At 35.6% G+C, this 18,241-nt stretch overlaps 1 protein-coding gene across 3 annotated transcripts in view; it reads right to left on the bottom strand.

Moving 5' to 3' along the window:
- Window positions 1-517: 517 nt before the first annotated feature.
- PRTG (protogenin) overlaps window positions 518-18,241 on the bottom strand; it is a 141,415-nt gene continuing 123,691 nt past the window's right edge. Inside the window, exons 20-21 of one of the 3 annotated variants that reach the window (XM_023255324.2) lie at window positions 18,048-18,135; window positions 518-740 (exon numbers count right to left, since the gene is read on the bottom strand). In XM_023255324.2, the coding sequence (XP_023111092.1) occupies window positions 676-740; window positions 18,048-18,135 (153 nt within the window). In that variant the 3' untranslated portion in view covers window positions 518-675. Of the gene's footprint in view, window positions 741-8,236; window positions 18,136-18,241 lie in introns of those variants that run through there. The other 2 variants (XM_045059281.1, XM_023255323.2) reach the window with 2 other exon arrangements.

Below are 18,241 nucleotides of genomic sequence, written 5' to 3'. Positions count from 1 at the left end.
GTAGGTGATGGGCATTGAGGAGGGCACCTGTTGGGATGAGCACTGGGTGTTGTATGGAAACCAATTTGACAATAAATTTCATATTAAAAAAACCCCAAAAAACAAAATAATCAAAATGTGAAAGCACAGTTTTCATTTATAATTTCAAAATTATATTGACACACACAAATTACAAACACATGCACTCATGTATACATGTACAGACAACTTGAGAGTGTATCATCATTCATTACAATGAATTTTAGCCCTCTTTCCCCAAGATGCAAACCTCACTACTTATCACTCTACTATTATATTATGGCTTCATTTTTTTGGATGGTAAAATTACTTTGCTTTTGAAGGGTTATAAATTAAAATGTAAATTATGGCTTATAATTAGTTAATACCTAATACAATAGATATTGTAGATAGCTCTTATAAGGCTTGGTTGGAGGGAATTGAGGTAAAGAAGGTTGAGACAGAGAGAGGTAAGGATTGAAGGAAGTCAGGGAGGGTTGAATAATACAAAAAGTAAAAATTTCTAATTTTCAATTTTCTTTTATGTATGTATTGATCTCAGCATGAATATATGTGTAAACATATGTAGGCAGTATGTATAGTGGTATAGTGTCAGTATATGTATAGTGGTTAACCTTTCTGATTCTTGGATCCAGCTGCCTGATCTCAAATACTGCTTCATTGTATATTAGCTGTATAATGTTGGGAAAGTACTTGGCCTCTCCGTGCCTCAGTGTCCTCATCTGCAACAGAGGGACAATAATAAGGTTGTGAGGATTAAATGAATTAATGTACATAAAGTGCTTAGAATAGTGCCAGATACATAGTAAGGGCTATGTAAATGCTTGTTATTATTATTGTATTTAGTCTCTATTTTCTTACAAAAATAGAATCAACTTATACATACCTGTTATGTGAATTTGATTATATTACGTTTATTTCCACATCTATGAATAAAGATCTGCCTTATTCTTTGCCATGGCATCATCATATTCCATTATATAGATATACTGTAATTTAATTTTTCAGTCTCTATTGATGAGACAGGATGTTTCCATTTTTCCTATTATAAACTGTGCTAAACATTCTTGTACATAAATTTTATTTTCTTGCCAAACTGCCCTGTAAAAAGTAAACTTATATATCCTTCAATAACTTGTTTTTATTTCCTTCTTCCTAGGGGTCAGTGGTTTTCAATGTTTTTTCTGCTTCCATCCCATCCACAGCCACCGAGAGCATGTCCTGTCATCCAGAATATTTTGCATTAAATGATTCGTAGCAGTTCAATGGTGCAGCAGAGATGCAGAAGCTGCAATTTGTGTCTCAGTGGACTTCCTCCTTCTGTCTTTCCCTTCCTTCTTTCTTTCCTTCCTTTCTTCTCAGAGTAACAGAACTCTGTGTTTAGCTGGGAAAATGTCTGCCTAGAACGAAGACTCTCTTTTCTAGGGTGTCTTGCAGAAAGGTGCAACAGTTGACTAAGATCTGAGCAATGAGATGCAAGTGTCCTTAAAGGTGGGAGCCGTTCCCTTCTTTCCTGTATGTCAGCTGGAACCGGATGTGAATGTAATAATGGTTCTCCAGCAGCCACATATGACCGTAAATGAACTCAAAATGGAACCCATGCATACATGGAGTAAAAAGATAAAGAAAGCCTGCAACCCTAACACTGTTGAATCCCTAACCAGCCTTGCATTGATCACTTCCAGTCTTCCTGACAAGAGAGAAATAAACTTCTGTTTTGTTCAAGTCACTGCTATTTTCAGTTTATCTCTTTCTTCTTGTGAAACTGAATCTTAATAAAGGGTTATATGAGAATCTTGGGGTTGAGGGTTTGAAGGGAAGGTGTTTAGGAATTTGAAAAAGCCTCTTTAGATAAAAATCCCTGATACAGGTCTTGCATATGTCTTTTGCATATTCTTTAAAATTCTGGGTTTTTAAAAAAAAGTTTATTTTTGAGAGAAAGGGAAAAAGAGAGCATGGGGGAGGGGCAGAGAGAGAGAGGAAGAACCCCAAGCGAGCTGTGCACTGTCAGTACAGAGCCTGACGCTGGACTCAGTCCCAAGAACAGTGAGATAATGACCTGAACCGAAATTAAGAGTAGGACGCTTAACTGACTGAGCCACCCAGGCACACCTGTTTTTTTGTTTTCTTTTGTTTTTTTGTTTCTGTTTTTTTTTAAGTAAACTTCACGCCCAGGGCAGAGCTCAAGGCAAGGCTTGAACTCACGACCCTGAGATCAAGACCTGAGCTGAGATCGACAGTCGGAGGCTTAATTCACTAAGCCACCTAGGCACCCCTAAAATTCTGTTTTTAATACTTGTTTGCTGCCCTTGTGAACTGGAACATGAAAACATTGTATATTTAAATGGATTCTTGCCTTGTTCAAGCAATAATTTTTAATAAAAAAGGAAGCTACTAAATCTAACATTTGTAAATTTTAAATTTATTGAACTTGGTACTTTTGGCAAAATTGGGTGTCTATATATAGGAATCTGGTTCTCTAATACACTGTCTTGATTGTGGTTTTATAGTAAATCTTGGTTTATGGTGGTATGAATAGTTTTTTTTTTACCTGCTAGATAATACTCAACAATTTAACCAAACAATAGTTTAAGTTGTTCTCCTGAGGGACAGGTTATTTCTACATTTTTACCATTATGAATAGTTCTGCCAGGGACAATTTTGTGTTTGTTTTTTGTGCACATGTGCAAGTTTTTTTTTTCTAGAATAGGTGCCTAACAATGCAATTACTAGAAGTTGCCAAAATGCTGTTCAAAGTAATTTCATCAGTTTATATCCTCCTATAAGAGTATAAGGGATCCTAGAGCTTCCCATCCTTGCCAAGTTATTATTGTCAGCCTTTTCTCATGTATGTCAATATTATGGGTGTGAAGAGTTATTTCATTGTTTTAGATGCATTTCTCTAATTACCAAATGGTTTGTAAGCCATTCGGATTTCCTTTTCTGTGAATTGTCTATTTAGATACCCACGCCCATCTTTCCATTGTGTGGCTTGAAGTTTTCTTATTGCTTTTTTTGAAATTCTTTATATGTCTGGATACCAAACCTGTGAGGTTGATACTTGCACATAGCTTCTTCCTGTACACAGTTTGCTTTTAATTGTGTTTAGGTTATCTTTAGTCATGGAGAGGCTATAAATTTTAATGTAGTTGAATTGTCCATCTTTTAGTTATAGTTTTTGCTTTTAGTTAAGCACATTTTTAAAATACATTTGCCTATCTTGATATAAAAATTTATTTTCTTCTAAAGTTTAACAATTTAGCTGTACTTTTCACAATCTGGTCTTTAAGGCTTTTCCCATTTCTGGCATAAGGTAGGCTTCTACTAATATTATCTTTTTCATATGGAAATTTCTGTGAGAAACCATATTAAGATTTTCGTTTGAACTGCCTTAAATATATAGATTTATTAGGAAGTATTGACATTTTTAAGATAGTGAATATTCCTGTCCATAAACATGTCCTATCTCCTTCTTTAAATAGGTGTTCAAGCATGTCCTTCAATAGAGTTTTGTAATTTTCTCCATGGAAGTGTTATACATATTTGGTATGTTATGTATTTTTTTTAAAGTTTATTTATTTATTTTGAGAGAGAAGAGAGTGTGAGTGGGAGGGGGCGGAGAGAGAGGGAGAGAGAGAAAGAGAATTCCAAGAGAATTCCATGGGCCCCCTTATGTTATATTCTTAATCCTTAATTTTTGTTGATATAGTAAATTATACTTTTCTTTAAAATTACACATTCTAGGGGCGCCGAGGTGGCTCAGTCAGTTGAACATCTGACTTCAGCTCAGTTCATGATCTTATGGCTTGTGAATTTGAGGCCTGCACTTTGGATCTTCTGTCTCCTCCTCTCTCTGCGCCTTCCCCACTCGTGCTTTCTCTCTCAAAAATAAACATTTATTTATTATATAATTTATATATAAGTATAAATGAACACTTAAAAAATTACATGTTCTATGGGCGCGTGGGTGGCTCAGTCAGTTGTGCACCCAACTCTTAAAAAAAATTTTTTTAATGTTTATTTTTGAGAAACAGAGTGTGAGTGGGGAAGGAGCAGAGAGAGAGGGAGACACAGAATCCAAAGCAGGTTCCAAGCTCCAAGCTGTCAGCACAGAGCCTGACATGGGGCTTGAACTCACAAGATCATGACCTGAGCTGAAGTCAGACACTTAACTGACTGAGCCACCCTGGTGCCCCCGGTGGCTCACTCTTTATTTTGGCTCAGGTCATGATCTCAGTTTGTGGGATCAAGCCCCACACCAGGCTCTCTGACAACTCGGGGCCTGCTGGGGATTCTCCTTCTCTCTTTCTCAAAAAAAAAAAAATAAATAAAATAAACATATTTTTTAAAATAAAATAAAATAAAGCTACATGTTCTAGGGGTTTGTTGTTGATATTTAGAAACTCATTTGCACTTTGTATTTTGATCTTATACCCATCAATCTTACTTAAGTCCTCTATTTGGACTAATAGTTTGTTTATAGATTTTTCTTGGATTTCCTATGTAGGTGATCACATCATATACACATAATGAGTTTTGTTTCTTCCTTTGCAATTCTACCTACCAACCCATGTGATATTGTCTAGCTATTATAGTACATTGTTAAATAGAAGTGGTAATGTTTTCAAGGTTCGTCAATGTTGTAGCATGTGTCAGAACTCCATTCTTCTTTTATGACTGAAAAATACTCCATTGTATAAATACACCACATTTTATTATCTGTAGATGGACATAGGTTGTTTCCAACTTTTGGTTATTGTGAATAATGCTGTCAATAAAAATTGGTGTAGAAGTATCTGTTTCAGTCCTTGTTTTCATTCTTTTAAGTATACATCTGGCAGTGAAATTCCTAGCTCATATGGTAATTCTATGTTTAGCTTTTTTGAGGAAGCTGAACCATTTTCCAAAGTGGTTGCACCATTTTATGTTCTGACTAGCAGTGTATGAGGGTTCCAATTTCTCCATATCTTTGTCGGTATTTATTTCCTTTAAAAAATTAAAATTTTTATTATAGCTATCCAAGTAGGAGTGAAGTGGTATTTCATTGTGCTTTTGATTTGCATTTCTCCATTGACTAAGAATGTTGAGCATCTTTTCATATGCTTGTTGGCCATTTGCACATTCCTTTGGAGAAATGTCAACTCCTTTGCCAATGTTTAAGTTGGATTGTTGGTCTCTTGATTGTTGTATTTTAGAAGGTCTTTATATTTTTGCTTTATACAGTCAATGCTGATTTAGATTTATCCACATTTCTCTATGTCTTTGCTCATCATGGCTTTTTGGTAAAAACAGCTTTACTGAGGTATAATTCATATACCATATAACATACCCATTTGAAGGGTATGATTCAATGGTTTTTAGTATATTCACACAGTGGTACAACCACCATCACAATAATTTTAGAACATTTTTGTCACCCCAAAAAGAAACCCTATTCCCACCATCAGTCATGTCCCATTTTCTACAACCTCCAGTCCTGTGCAACCACTAATATATTTTTGTCTCTATTGACTTACCTATTTTGAACATTCCATATAAATGGAATCACACAATACGTGTGTGATTCCAATATGTGGATTCCAATCCACAATATGTGGGTTTTTTGACTAGCTTCTTTCACATAGCATGCTTTCAAAATTTATCCTTGTTGTAGGATTTATCAGTACTTCATTCCTTTTTTTAAGTTTATTAGTTTATTTATTTATTCATTTATTTTGGTGGGGGGGGGGAGGCAGAGAGAGAGGGAGAGAGAATCCCAAGCAGGCTCTATGTTGCCAACACACAGCCTGACACAGGGCTTGAACCCACAAACTATGAAATCATGACCTGATTTCATAAGCTGAAATCAAGAGTTGGACTGACTGAGCCACACAGGCACTCCAGGACTTCATGCCTTTTTATTGCTGAGTAACAGTTCATTGAATTGATACATCACAATCCATTTATTCATCAGTTGATAGACATTTGGGTTGTTTCCACTTTTTGGCTGTTATGAATAATGCTGCTATGAATATGTCTGTACAAGCTTTTGTATTTCCATTTCTATTGGGTATATACCTAGGAGTGAGAATTCTGGGTTAAATGACAACTCATTGTTTAACTGCTAAACTATTTTTCATGATGGCTGCATCATTTTACATATTTACCAGCAGTTATAAGTATTCTAATTTCTCTACATCCTTGCCAAAACTTGTTATTATCTGTCATTTTGATTATAACCATCCTAGTAGATATGGGATGATACCTCATTGTCTTTTTGATTTGTATTTCCAGCTCATCATTGCTTCTTGCTTCTCATATCTTCCTTGTGGATTATATTTCTTTCTTTCTGAAGTATATACTTTACTATTATTAAGCAAGGGTGGTTACATTCAATCTTCATCTAGAATTATGTTTATTTACCTTTAACATTTAAGTGATAGTTTATCTGGGTATAGAACTCCATATTGTAGTTATTTTTCCTTGTAATGTTTTGAAGATACTGTACCACCATCTTCTTGTTTCTTTTATTGTCACTGAGAAATCCTTTCACTGCAATCTGTATCATCTTCCCCCCACCGCCTGCCTTTAAGTTCTTCTCTGTATCTTTGTTGTTCTGCAGTTTCACTAAAATGTATTGGTATGGATTTATTTTTATGCTTTTAGATTGAGATTTGTACTTCTTGAATCTGATGATTTCAAAAATTACTAATTTTCTCTTTGAATATTGCTTATCCTTCATTCTCTTTAGTCTTTCATTTTAAAGTGGCTATCAGATGTATGTTGGATATTCTATGTTTACCTCTGTTTTATATTTCTGTTCATCTCTCTGTGCTGCATCCCGGATAATTTCCTTACATCTATCTTCCAGTTTTAGGCTATTCTTTCACTGTATTTTATGCTGTTTAACATATTTTCAAAAATTCAATGACTACCTTTTTATTTCTAGAAATTCTATTCATTTTCTAATATATTTTTTCTGTTATTTCTAGATTTTTAGTGGATTTTCAATATTTCTTAAACTTTTTAAATAAGAAAAAAAAAACAAAAACAATTTTTAAAAGGAAAAACCATGAACTATTTATTGTTTTTCTAATCACAAAAGTAAATCCAACAACACACTTGTGGATGGTGGAGATCATGAAAATCCCTTCATGCTCCTACTGGTAGGTGCTTACTGTAACATCTGGGTATTTTCCTCCAGCCTTTTGGGGCATATACCAACAAACTGTTATTTATAAAAATGGGCTTATCCTGAAATATCATTGCATACCTTCATATTTCTTATCTTGTTATATATAGATGTGCCTCTTGTCAAATGGCTGCAGAGTATTTTCATAGTATGGATGTACTATATTTTATTTGAACATTATTGAGGAACATTTAGGCCTTTTTCCAAATTCTTTTTTACTCTTATCAGCCACGTTGCTATGAGAATCCTTGAGTGTTTATATGAGTGCCTGTGCTATCATTTCTGTAGGAGGAGGTCGAAGTGGAATTACTAGTTTGTGGGGTGTATGCATTTAAAACACTATTTAATACTGCCAAACTATTCTTTCAAAGGTGCAGCCAAGTCACCCTCCCTCCAATGGCTAATGAGTGCTCATTTTCCCACATCCTTGCCATCACTGGTTGTTATCAAACATTTTAGTTTTCCCAATCTGATGGGCAAACATGTTTTTAGTGTCATTTTTAATTGCATTTCCGTGATTGCTAGTGACACAGGACACCTTTTTATTGGCTAGTTTAGTTCTTTCTCTGTGGATTTCTAGTCCACTGCCAAATTTTCTCTTCATTTGTCCTTTTTCTTACTGATTTACAGGGTCGTTTTGTATATTAGTGATATTTTCTTCCAGTGTCTCACTGGCCTTTTAACTTTGTTTATAGTTGTCTTTTACTGTACAGATGTTTTACATATAAAAAACAGAAACTTTAACCTGAACTAGAACTGTATCTATCTGGATGAGCCCTTAGCTTTTAGGCTACCTACTATTTAGTTCCTGAGGTGATCAGCCATCTGCTGGAAAGGGGAAGTTGTTAATTCCTTGCTGCTATTCAGTAAATGCCCGATGAAAACAATTCTTAGATGCATTAGTTAGGCTCTATTCCTTTTACTTGGAGTGGACTCTATAATCATCCCGTACCAGGATATAAAAGTCATCATTGTGTAAAGTGAAAGCTTTTATTCTCCATTCCCCAAAAGAAAAAGAAGGTAAAAGAACACATGTTTTCTTTTTCTTTTTTTTTTTATAACTAAGGAAAACTTTTATTTAAACTGTGCAATCAATCAGTATTTAGACAGCAGTTTCATAAACATTTTGGCATTTAAACTTTTACTCATTTTTGGCATGACCTGTAGGATAGTATATAAACTACCCTGGGGAGAGGGGAAATACTAGGCAATATTTACTATGATGCTAGAAAAAGAAAACAAACCCACATTATTAAACAAAATAAGTTTTAAGAAGACATTAAAAAGGTACATTCAAAATCAAGGCAAACATTTGCTTTCTTCATGCAATGGAGTTCACAGAGCTGATCCCCTGAGTCAAGTATAAAATTAAAATAGCTCAGCTCTAGAGTCCATTAGCTAGTCTGCAAATGCTGCCCTTACAAGAAATTGGTATACAGAGTGAAAGGATCCAGAACACCCATAATATGAAATAATATAGCTGGCTCCCACACTTTCATTTAATTCACATCTTTGAAAAAAAATAGAAAAAATAGCGCATACACAGACATAAAATTTCGTCCAACAACAGCAACAAACAGACAAACTTAGGTAATATATGCCCTCTACTCTACTGATAGGCTAAGGCAATGTGTGTGTATTCAGGCTTTGCAAATTCCTTTAACAGGCTCAAGTTGCTAATCATCAATCATTTTCATTTGCAAATGGAATAAATAGAATGTGGTAACAGGAATAAGAAGGTTTTAGGTAAAAATTTAGAATATTTTTATTGTTTTAAAGATGGTTCTATAGAAAAATAAACTTCTGTAGCATAAATTTTTAAGGATGGTTTAGGAGTTAGAACTGTGTCTATATGCCATGAACTACTTACAAGATATAAACGAGTAAATCTGCAAAGATGTTCAGATTCATGATAATCATTAATGCTTCCCAAGAAGCTTTAAAGGTAGACAAGTAATCTACATATAGATGCCAGTAGGTGTTGCCCTCTAGAAAATTCACTCCAAATGGTTTAGAGAACTGTTAAGACGTTTGGTAACCTTGAAAAAGTAGATGTTAGAGAACCCTAAAAATGCACTTTCTCCTCACCTATCTACCCCCTCTGGGGATATTTGACTCTTTAAAATCTTTAAGAAGCCAAAATATCAAAAAAAATAAAAGATTTAGAGGAGCAGAGAGACATGGCTCAGCCCGGGAAGTCCAGGGACATGATGCACTCTGGAGCCTGCACACTATCCCCACAGTGGCTCCTGGCCAGAGTTGCCTACCCAGTGTCCTCTTGGGCCCTGGGCGGAACTGGTGAGGGTAGGGAGTCACTGATGCCAAAAGGAAGGAGGATCCATCAAGCTGCTCTTTGGTGCTGAAGGCCAACTCACAATAACAGCTACAGCTCCCACTCCATAAATAAACTTCCTGTCTTTTTCAAGGATGCATGGCAATGGAACCCAGTCACTGCGCTGTGGGGGAAGCCTGAACCAGCCTATCTGGAGAGACCACATGGATAAGCACAATGGATAGGAACTAAGGTTCCCAGATGACTGTCACCATCAACACCAGTTTGGCTGCTATGGCGATTCCTCTACAATCAAGATTCGGAAGCTGTAGGATCCTTATTGACATCTTACCTCATAGTACTCTATGTTCAGTGTAGTAGTCTGGAAGTAAGTTCCCTAGTATATGGTCTAATTTTTAACCAAAAAAGCCTCCACAATAAATGGAAACTGTAAGGAAAGAGAAGCCTGGAGGTCCTTGCTTTAGGTTTGAATTATGACTATTGCTTGAATACCCAGGATTCCAGGAATGATGTCAGGCATCTAAGGCTAAAATTAAAAATTCATGAGTCCTGTTTTCATGGTCTTTATAAACTAATAGGAATAGAGAAGCATTAAACACAAATATAAATATAAAATGTAAATATAATTTTTTAAAAGTCATATTAAACTGATATTTTAAAAAGCAAGATATTGAATAATTACAGAGGCTATCCAAGTTAAGCTAGGAAGCTCTTTATAGAATGCTTTTCATAAGAAATTTCATTTATGGCAATTCCTGAAAGATATTTAAGTTTAGTAGCTGTGAGGGAATGGGGTATATTCAAACAAGTCTTAATTATCTCTGATGAACTTTTTTACTATGAAAAATCATGTTGTAGAAGAATACTTTTTTCCAGCTTTGTTGATATATAGTTTAAATTATGTAATACATCAGTTTAAAGAGTAAATTTTGATGGAATTTGGTAATTGTATACAGTCATGTAAATAACACCATAATAAAATGTAGAACAATATCATCTTTAAAAAAATGAAAGATTTAAATTGAGGTAGATGATTTCATGTTTAGTACTACTCTAAAAAAGTACTGTCAATTCCCATTTCCTCTTATAGATTTTCCTACATTACAGATGAGTGCTAGTCTTTATCTTTACAACCACTTTTGTCTGTTAGTTTTTGGTGCCTACATGGGCAATGCAAACATTTTTCATTTTAGCATAGGAAAAATGTCATTGAAAAGGCTGACCTGTAAAGAAAAAAAAAATCTGTTAAATGTTTCACACCCTCACAGAAATGACTTTCAGATTACAATTATTTACACTGGAATTTCCTTTTAAGTTTTCAAAGTACTATTGCTTCATTCTGCACAACAAATTATCCTCATTTCATGGACAGAGAAGGAACGGAGGTAGGTTAGGAACTTTCTTACTAGCCAATTCTCAAAATGGTAAGTGATTAGAATTTAGGTGCTCCAGTAACTAATACTTGTTCTATTATATGACCCTCCCTCAACTTTGCTCCCTCCTAAATTAGTGTGAAGATTTAATTAGGTTGTAATTCATATAAAAACTACTGACTCTTCAGATCTAGCAAGGAAGGATGATTGGTTACACGCCTGGCTTTTTCCAGTTAATAAATTCCTGTTTGGATACAGGGACTATAGAAAAATCACAAAAGATAAACTCCAATTCTGAATACTTAATATATCAAATGCTTTAATAGATAGGGACTCCAGAAACCATGACTACTCTATTTCTAATGCAACCCTAGGCACAAGCATCAGTTTTCAGGCATAATTTTGGCAAGAGAAATTGAAAGTTTGAACAGAGAAAAGACAGAGGTTAGGAGATGACAGGAGGTGAGTTACAGCTCAGTCTCCTAAATTCCCCTTGTGAATAAATGGACACAACTTAGACTTCTCTCTGTTGGTTGGCTATTACTATGTGGGCAGGCTGTGTTGACACAGTGGAACGTACCATGAGCCTTGGTAATTAAATATAATTTCTTAGCTGAGAAAATGTATCCTAGTAGAAATCCTATCTTGGCTAAGCCACTTAACTAGCTGTGATCTTTGGCAAGTTAGATATTTTAAATGTCAGTTTCCTGATCTTTAAAATGGGGGGAAATACTTGCTTTGCAGAATGTAGTAGTTTGCAGAAATGAAGTGTGTGTTTGGCATACTGCAAATGCTCACTAAATCACATTATCTCTTCCTAGAGATTGGAGTCAAAAGCAGCTGACAAATGACCAGCACTCTTGTCCCTACTCAAAATGTCATCATGGTCTCCACCCCATGATGGAGATAGCTTTATCTCCTTAGTTAAGATATACTGAAAATTAAGGTAGAATTAGAAACTCTTTCAAAACTGAAAGAATGCTTCACTTGAATATCCAGGAGTTAGAACCAACTAGAGCTGTGAAATCTAAAGCTTTCCAGGAAAAGGGACAACTGAAATCAAACACAGAGAATAACAAGGAAAATAACATTGCTTAGGATTTGCACATGCTGATAAAGTGAGTGGAAGCTCTTGCTGAGGTTGATGGGAAATCAAGGGGTTACCAAACTTTAAATAAAACAGCTGGTGAAGCTGAAGAAATAAACCTGATTTAAAAGGTAGAAAGGTGGTGGGGTGCCTGGGTGGCTCAGTCAGTTAAAGCTTCTGACTTTGGCTCAGGTTATGATCTTCCAGTCCATGGGTTCCAGCCCCCTGTCAGGCTCTGTCTGTGCTGACAGCTCAGAGCCTGGAGCCTCCTTTCGATTCTGTGTCTCCCTCTCTCTCTGCCCCTCCCCCACTTATTCTCTCTCTTTCTCTCTCTCTCTCTCTCTCTCTCAAAAACAAAAATTTTAAAAAAATGTAGAAAGGCCGCATGTTGTAAATATGCTTTTAGAAGATAATGAATGAACATGAGCATGACCCTGTTCATCTACTGAGACCCTATGTTTGAGGTCTTTTTCCCCCAACCCTCCCCAAACAACATAATTACCTGAGGGAAAAGCAGAAAGTTCAACCATATGAACACTTATCAAAAATTTCTGATGAACTTCCGTAAGTAAGAGCCAAATACTTAGGAAACTTTCTGTTAAACACACAGAAATGAGATGTTAAACTTACAAAGCACATATTCAAAAAGTTTAAAGCTGAATTGTTTTTTGCAAGTGATCTAGACAGAAAGTTTAATGTGTACATTTGATAAGCTATAATGCAAGGTTTTCATAGCTTTGAACTTTTGAAGATCCCTAAGGGGTACATCAGACTTCCAATTTCTGTAATGCACATTTTGTGTGTGAAAATTCTATAGTAATAGTGTAGGCAAAATAATGGCCACTCACAGAAGTGCACACCCAAATCCCTGGACTCTCAATATGTTACCACCATATGTGGCAAAGGGACTTTGTAGATGTGATTAAGTTAAGGATTTGGAGATGGGGAGATTACCCTGGATTATCCAGGTGGACCCAATGTAATCACATGAGTCCTTAAAATTGGAGAACCTTTCTTGGTTAGGGTCAGAAAAGGAGGGATGATGGAATCAGCGTCAGAGTGATGCTACATTGTTGGCTTTGAAGATGGAGGGAAGAGTCCACAGCCTCTAAAAGCCAGAAAAAAAAAAAAAAAAAAGCACAAGGAAACAGACCTTGATTTATCCCCTGAGACCTACAGAACTGTAGGTCTGACCTACAGAACTGTAAGATAATAAATTTGTGTTGTTTTAAGGCCATTAACTTTGTGGTAATTTGTTACAGCAGCCTTAAGAAAATACAGCATCTGATAAAAATGCAAGACTGTCATAATCTTAAACACTTTCAAAGGCATAAAAAGGGAAACTGCCTGAGAAGATTAAAGCCTGCAAACATACACATTGCATTAGCCTGTGATCTTATGTCCTGAGCATAAATCAACTTAACACAGAATTCTATGTATGTGTCCTTCTAAACATCAATAAAAGTCACATTTAGACAAGTGGTTGTATATGGTGATCTCCAGAACCCTTTACTCTGTGCTCACAGCCCACAAAAATTATTTTGACTATTAAACCAAAGCAATTTTACCAGAGATCCATGTGAAATATTGTCAAGAACAAAGTTTACAAAATATATGTTTAGTCTTAGAAAGATCATGACTCTTTTCCATATATTTGGAACTTTTTCTTTTACATTCAGTATTAAAAATTTACATTCAATGAAATATAAACATATATGTGAATCACAGTAGCCACCACTCAAGTGGAACCACATCTGGATATTCTTGCATTAAAAGCAGACAAAGATACTTTCAATTTCATCTTTTTTTGTGACACTCCTCAAAGGTGTCTTCCTATGGGCTTGACAAATGATCCTGAGTAGTCAACATGAGCAAGTTTCTGACAGAAGTCCTTAACAAAGTCTAGACAAACTAATGCAAATCACTGTCATTGTTTCCAATGCTGGCACTGTTCTTGTTTGAAGCAAAGGCAAATAAAGGCATTTCACTGAGCATCTAATTGCCCTGGTGTGCCAAAGCAGATCTTTTATAAGCTACTTAGTGGATAAAGCTGTGTCCTTGCTTTTAGGCTAATCAAAATATAAAACTCCAGATTTCATTAAAAAAATTTTGGTTTCATCTAGGGTTCCCCTAAACTTTGAAATATTAGGCTCCCTTGATGCAGTTAAAATATTTCAACTTACGGACAACTTTCAACATCTATCAAAGGACGCTCACTTAAACAGTGATATGATTTCTTGGCTTATATAGCCCACTGCTCCCCACAGGTGAGAACATCCCTATTATTAAGGGACTGCCCCAAGCCTCTGAGTTAACCAGGTAATGCTTTAACAAGAGGAAGACTGTACAGGCAAATTCAGGGATTGCCATATGCTCTGGAATGGAAAAACTTGCTGAGATTTCTGTTGACATCTCACACTCAAGGTGATTAGGAAAGTAATCACATCGTTTGGCAAAAACATCCTGTGGCTGAATCAGCAGATTTAGTGGAAAGTCCCTATGTATGCTATTTGGATACAGACTGGGTTCTGGAGAGACATGTTTGGTTGACATAAAAACAAGAAACAACAGTTTAATGTACAAATAAATGTCTATATGTGAAGATAACCTTAAATATCTTTGGTTTTTTTTTTTAATTTGCTGATAAAAAGTACTTGAATAAAAACACTGATAAATACCAACATAATCGTATTGCTTTTAATTATGTAAACTTAGCCCTTTGATATCTTTTGCTACTTAAAGCTAGATTCCTAACAGCCTCTAAATAAAATTATTTCAAATCTGCTCATCTTTACTTACAGACTAATCTATATATTTTAATGGTCTTTGGTATGAAAATACTGATGAGCAGAATCTTGTAATATTTGGCATAAAAATGGCATGCGTGTGTCAGTACTTACAGCAAGTAAGTCTTTGGAAAAGAAAACAGTTACTATTCGCATATCAGCCCTGTTGGAATGAAATACCACGAAGTAACACCACTATGAGAGATGAGAACCTTCAGGTTTTAGTTACAGTTTCAGACTTAAGACTTCAAAGAAGCTAGCTTTGGCCAAGTAAAAAGAAGTCTTTGGTGTATACTAAATATCTTATTCAATGAGACCAAAATATTTATCTTTGGTGAAAAGATTTTCTTTTCTCTCCAACAAGTAGTTTCAACAATTTAAAAATACTTTAATACTGTATATGAAGATTTATTTGCTGAAGAAAAAAAAATTACACTTGGAATTCTTTGGAACTATCTGCTGGTAAAGAACTTATTTTAAATGCTCTGGTAACAATAAGGTAGTTGAAATTACTAGTCTATTTAACTACAACAATCAATATAAACCCTATTATTTTGGGTTAGTAACTACTTACATAAGCTTCATACCTATAGATATTTCTAGTTAATTCAATTTGGGGGGAAATTATAGTCAAATTTTTACCTTCTACTGAAAATTCTTTGGTAACAGGATTATTATGAAAAAAATCTGTATAAGAACAAAATGAAAAGGTGAAAAAGTAAAAATGTACTGGTAAATAATTAGCAAATAGTTATAGCCTAAAGATCTACAATAACTATGGGCCTATTCATCAAAAGCCAACCAAACAAAATACTTTCCTTAAGGGCTTTCAGATCATCTTTTTAGGCTTTTAAAATGATTCAAATTCATGCAGTCCTGGACATATCTTCCATAACCATAAAGGATGATGTTTCAACTTTAGATTTTATTTGCCTTTTAATGAAAGTTTAAAAAATAAAATGAACTCGTTGTATTCATTAATTTTGGATGCTGATAAAAGTTGGCCCCACATACCTACTTACAAACCAAAAGACACCATACCCTGTCAATTTGCCCATGCTTGCATGAGGCAGCTTAAAAGTAACAAAATGTTCCCTGAGTACAGGAAAAAAATAACACTAGAATAACTTTAAAAGGAGGTAGTATAAAACAGGAGCTATAAAGGCAGGAGCAGCATTTTCCCTTGCCTCAGATTGTTCACCTAAAGCTCTGCTTTTTTTGTTTTGCCATGAAGCCCAGACTTAGATAACTAAATGGGGACTTTGAATTTAGTTCAGAAGTGATTGCTGGCACGTAATGTTGGTCTGCTTCTGAACACATCCAGTTTGGCACAAAACTACAAACTAAGAAACGAAGAAATGCATCATCAGACAATGGGATAGGAGATGATGGAGGCGGGACTATTATCCAGTAATATTCTTTTGATTTTAGAACACCATTTAGCATAGCCTGTCCCCCACCCCCATAAACCAAAGGTCTCAAGGGAAAAATCCATTAAGATTCCTTTTAAAATGAGGTTCAGAAGTCATTTTCAGATAATGTGAAGAACTACTTATGAAAAAATATATATATGAGGCCCCCTTTCTACACCATGTGTTTAATTCTTTTTCCTCTCCCACTGTTGGGTACCTGGTAGGTAACTAACTCATGACTGAAAGAAGGCCTATTCTAAGTGGCTGAGTAAACAGTTTGCTGATTTCAAACCAGCAAGAGGATTAACTCACTCCTGGAGTTAGCATTCCACATTCACAGCATTGACACTGAAAGAAGATTAAATAGAGTACCAAATTCTCTTAAGAATTCAAGAAAATACAAGAAAGGTGGTAGAGCCCTGAATACTTATCCCTAAACAAAATCTGCATAAGAACAAACTAAAATGCTTTGATAAGATGCTATACATCAAAAACAGTTACTGATAAAATCCAAGAAACTCTTAAGGCAACTTCTTGTATTCCTGTCCTAAATAACTTCATGAATATTAAAAAGGTATAAGGCAAAGAATTTCATAATATAAAACAGAAGGCACTGTTACCATGATAACCTCTAGTTCATTTTATGGTCTACTGTTGCATTTATCTTTATTCTTAAAATTTTATGAAATTTCTTTACCCCCCCTTTTTTTAAAGCCAAGGTGGGATTAAAAACAAAACCAAAAGCCTAACTGATTCTCTTTAAAAATCTGTTTTCTGCATGGAGGTTTACAACTAATTCTGGAAATGTTGAGGATGCTTTGCAAACTACACAGTGCGGCCTTTGGCCAACTGTCAGGCAAAGGGGAAGGGGGAAAAGGCACGGCTCTAGGCAGGCTGAGGTTGGGGTACAGCAGATAAAGCACTCAGATTCTAATGCCCAAAACATAAAGGCCCTTGAAACAATAGTATTCTCTATATGCTACTGAATAGTTCTATTCTCAAAAGAGAGACACTTTCTTTGTTTTGATCATTCATTAAAATCAACAGTCCCACTTTTTCTCTTCTCTGTGGTTTGACAGTCTGCACAGCCAGAGGTATTAAATTATCCAAACCATGCAGATGTCACAGCTTTCTTTAAAAAAATCAGAGCTTCAGATAAACATTCTTACCCATATACCTATATGACTCCTTTGATCACACACACTACACACACAGCAATGAAAACAAAATGCTACTAGGAAGTATCATTGGTTATGTAGCTGAGATAAACTATCACAATAAACGAGGTAACTAAGTTGTCTTCTGAGTTTGCCATCTGGCAAACTGAGGTAGATAGTCAGCAAAGGGGCTTTCAAAAGTCTTCCCTTTGCTCCAGTGATATATTTTATAATCCAGTCAAATATCTTGACTGTCTTTTCACATTGCTGACAAACATTCAAAATACGTGAGTTTAAAAATAAAAAACAAAACACATTCAAAAAAAAAAGCTGAAATACCCAATAAGACATCCAAATTTTCACAAAAGGCTTTGGCTCCCTGTTCATTGTCCTTCGAACAGACTTAAAGGTGAGAATACCTGAACATGGCTCTCTAGATTGGAAAATCATTCTTATCAAAGCGTAGCATGGCCGATGGTGGCTGCAGAACTGAAGGGGACATTTGCTCAGCATCTAGCGGCACTGCAGGGTCTTCACCCTTCCTCGCTGAGGGATCTCCACCTGAATCACTGCCAGCAAAGGAACTGGAGGTCAGGGGCGTGGTGCTTATAACTGAGGACAAGTGTATCTCATCATTGGACTCGTGGGAGAACCTCCCAGAATCCCCAGTCTCGTGGCTGCCTTCACTATTCGCTGAATGCTCAGTATCAGCTACAACACCAAAGGGTCTTGGGAAGCTGGTTGTCTGACCTGGGGAGCTGGGAGAGTCTTCATCGCTGATTAACACAGTAGTGCCTGGCTGGTAAAAGCAGACCGCTTGAGCAAATCTTCTTTGAGGCTAGACAACAATACATAAGACACTGTCAGTGATGATAGAGTGCTCTTGAAAAATAATACATGGTTTTACATATTCTATATATTTTGAGATAGCAATCTGTTCAAAT

Source organism: Felis catus, chromosome B3 (assembly GCF_018350175.1).
Source record: "Felis catus isolate Fca126 chromosome B3, F.catus_Fca126_mat1.0, whole genome shotgun sequence".
NCBI lineage: Eukaryota > Metazoa > Chordata > Mammalia > Carnivora > Felidae > Felis > Felis catus.
This window is presented reverse-complemented; position numbering and strand designations above follow the sequence as displayed.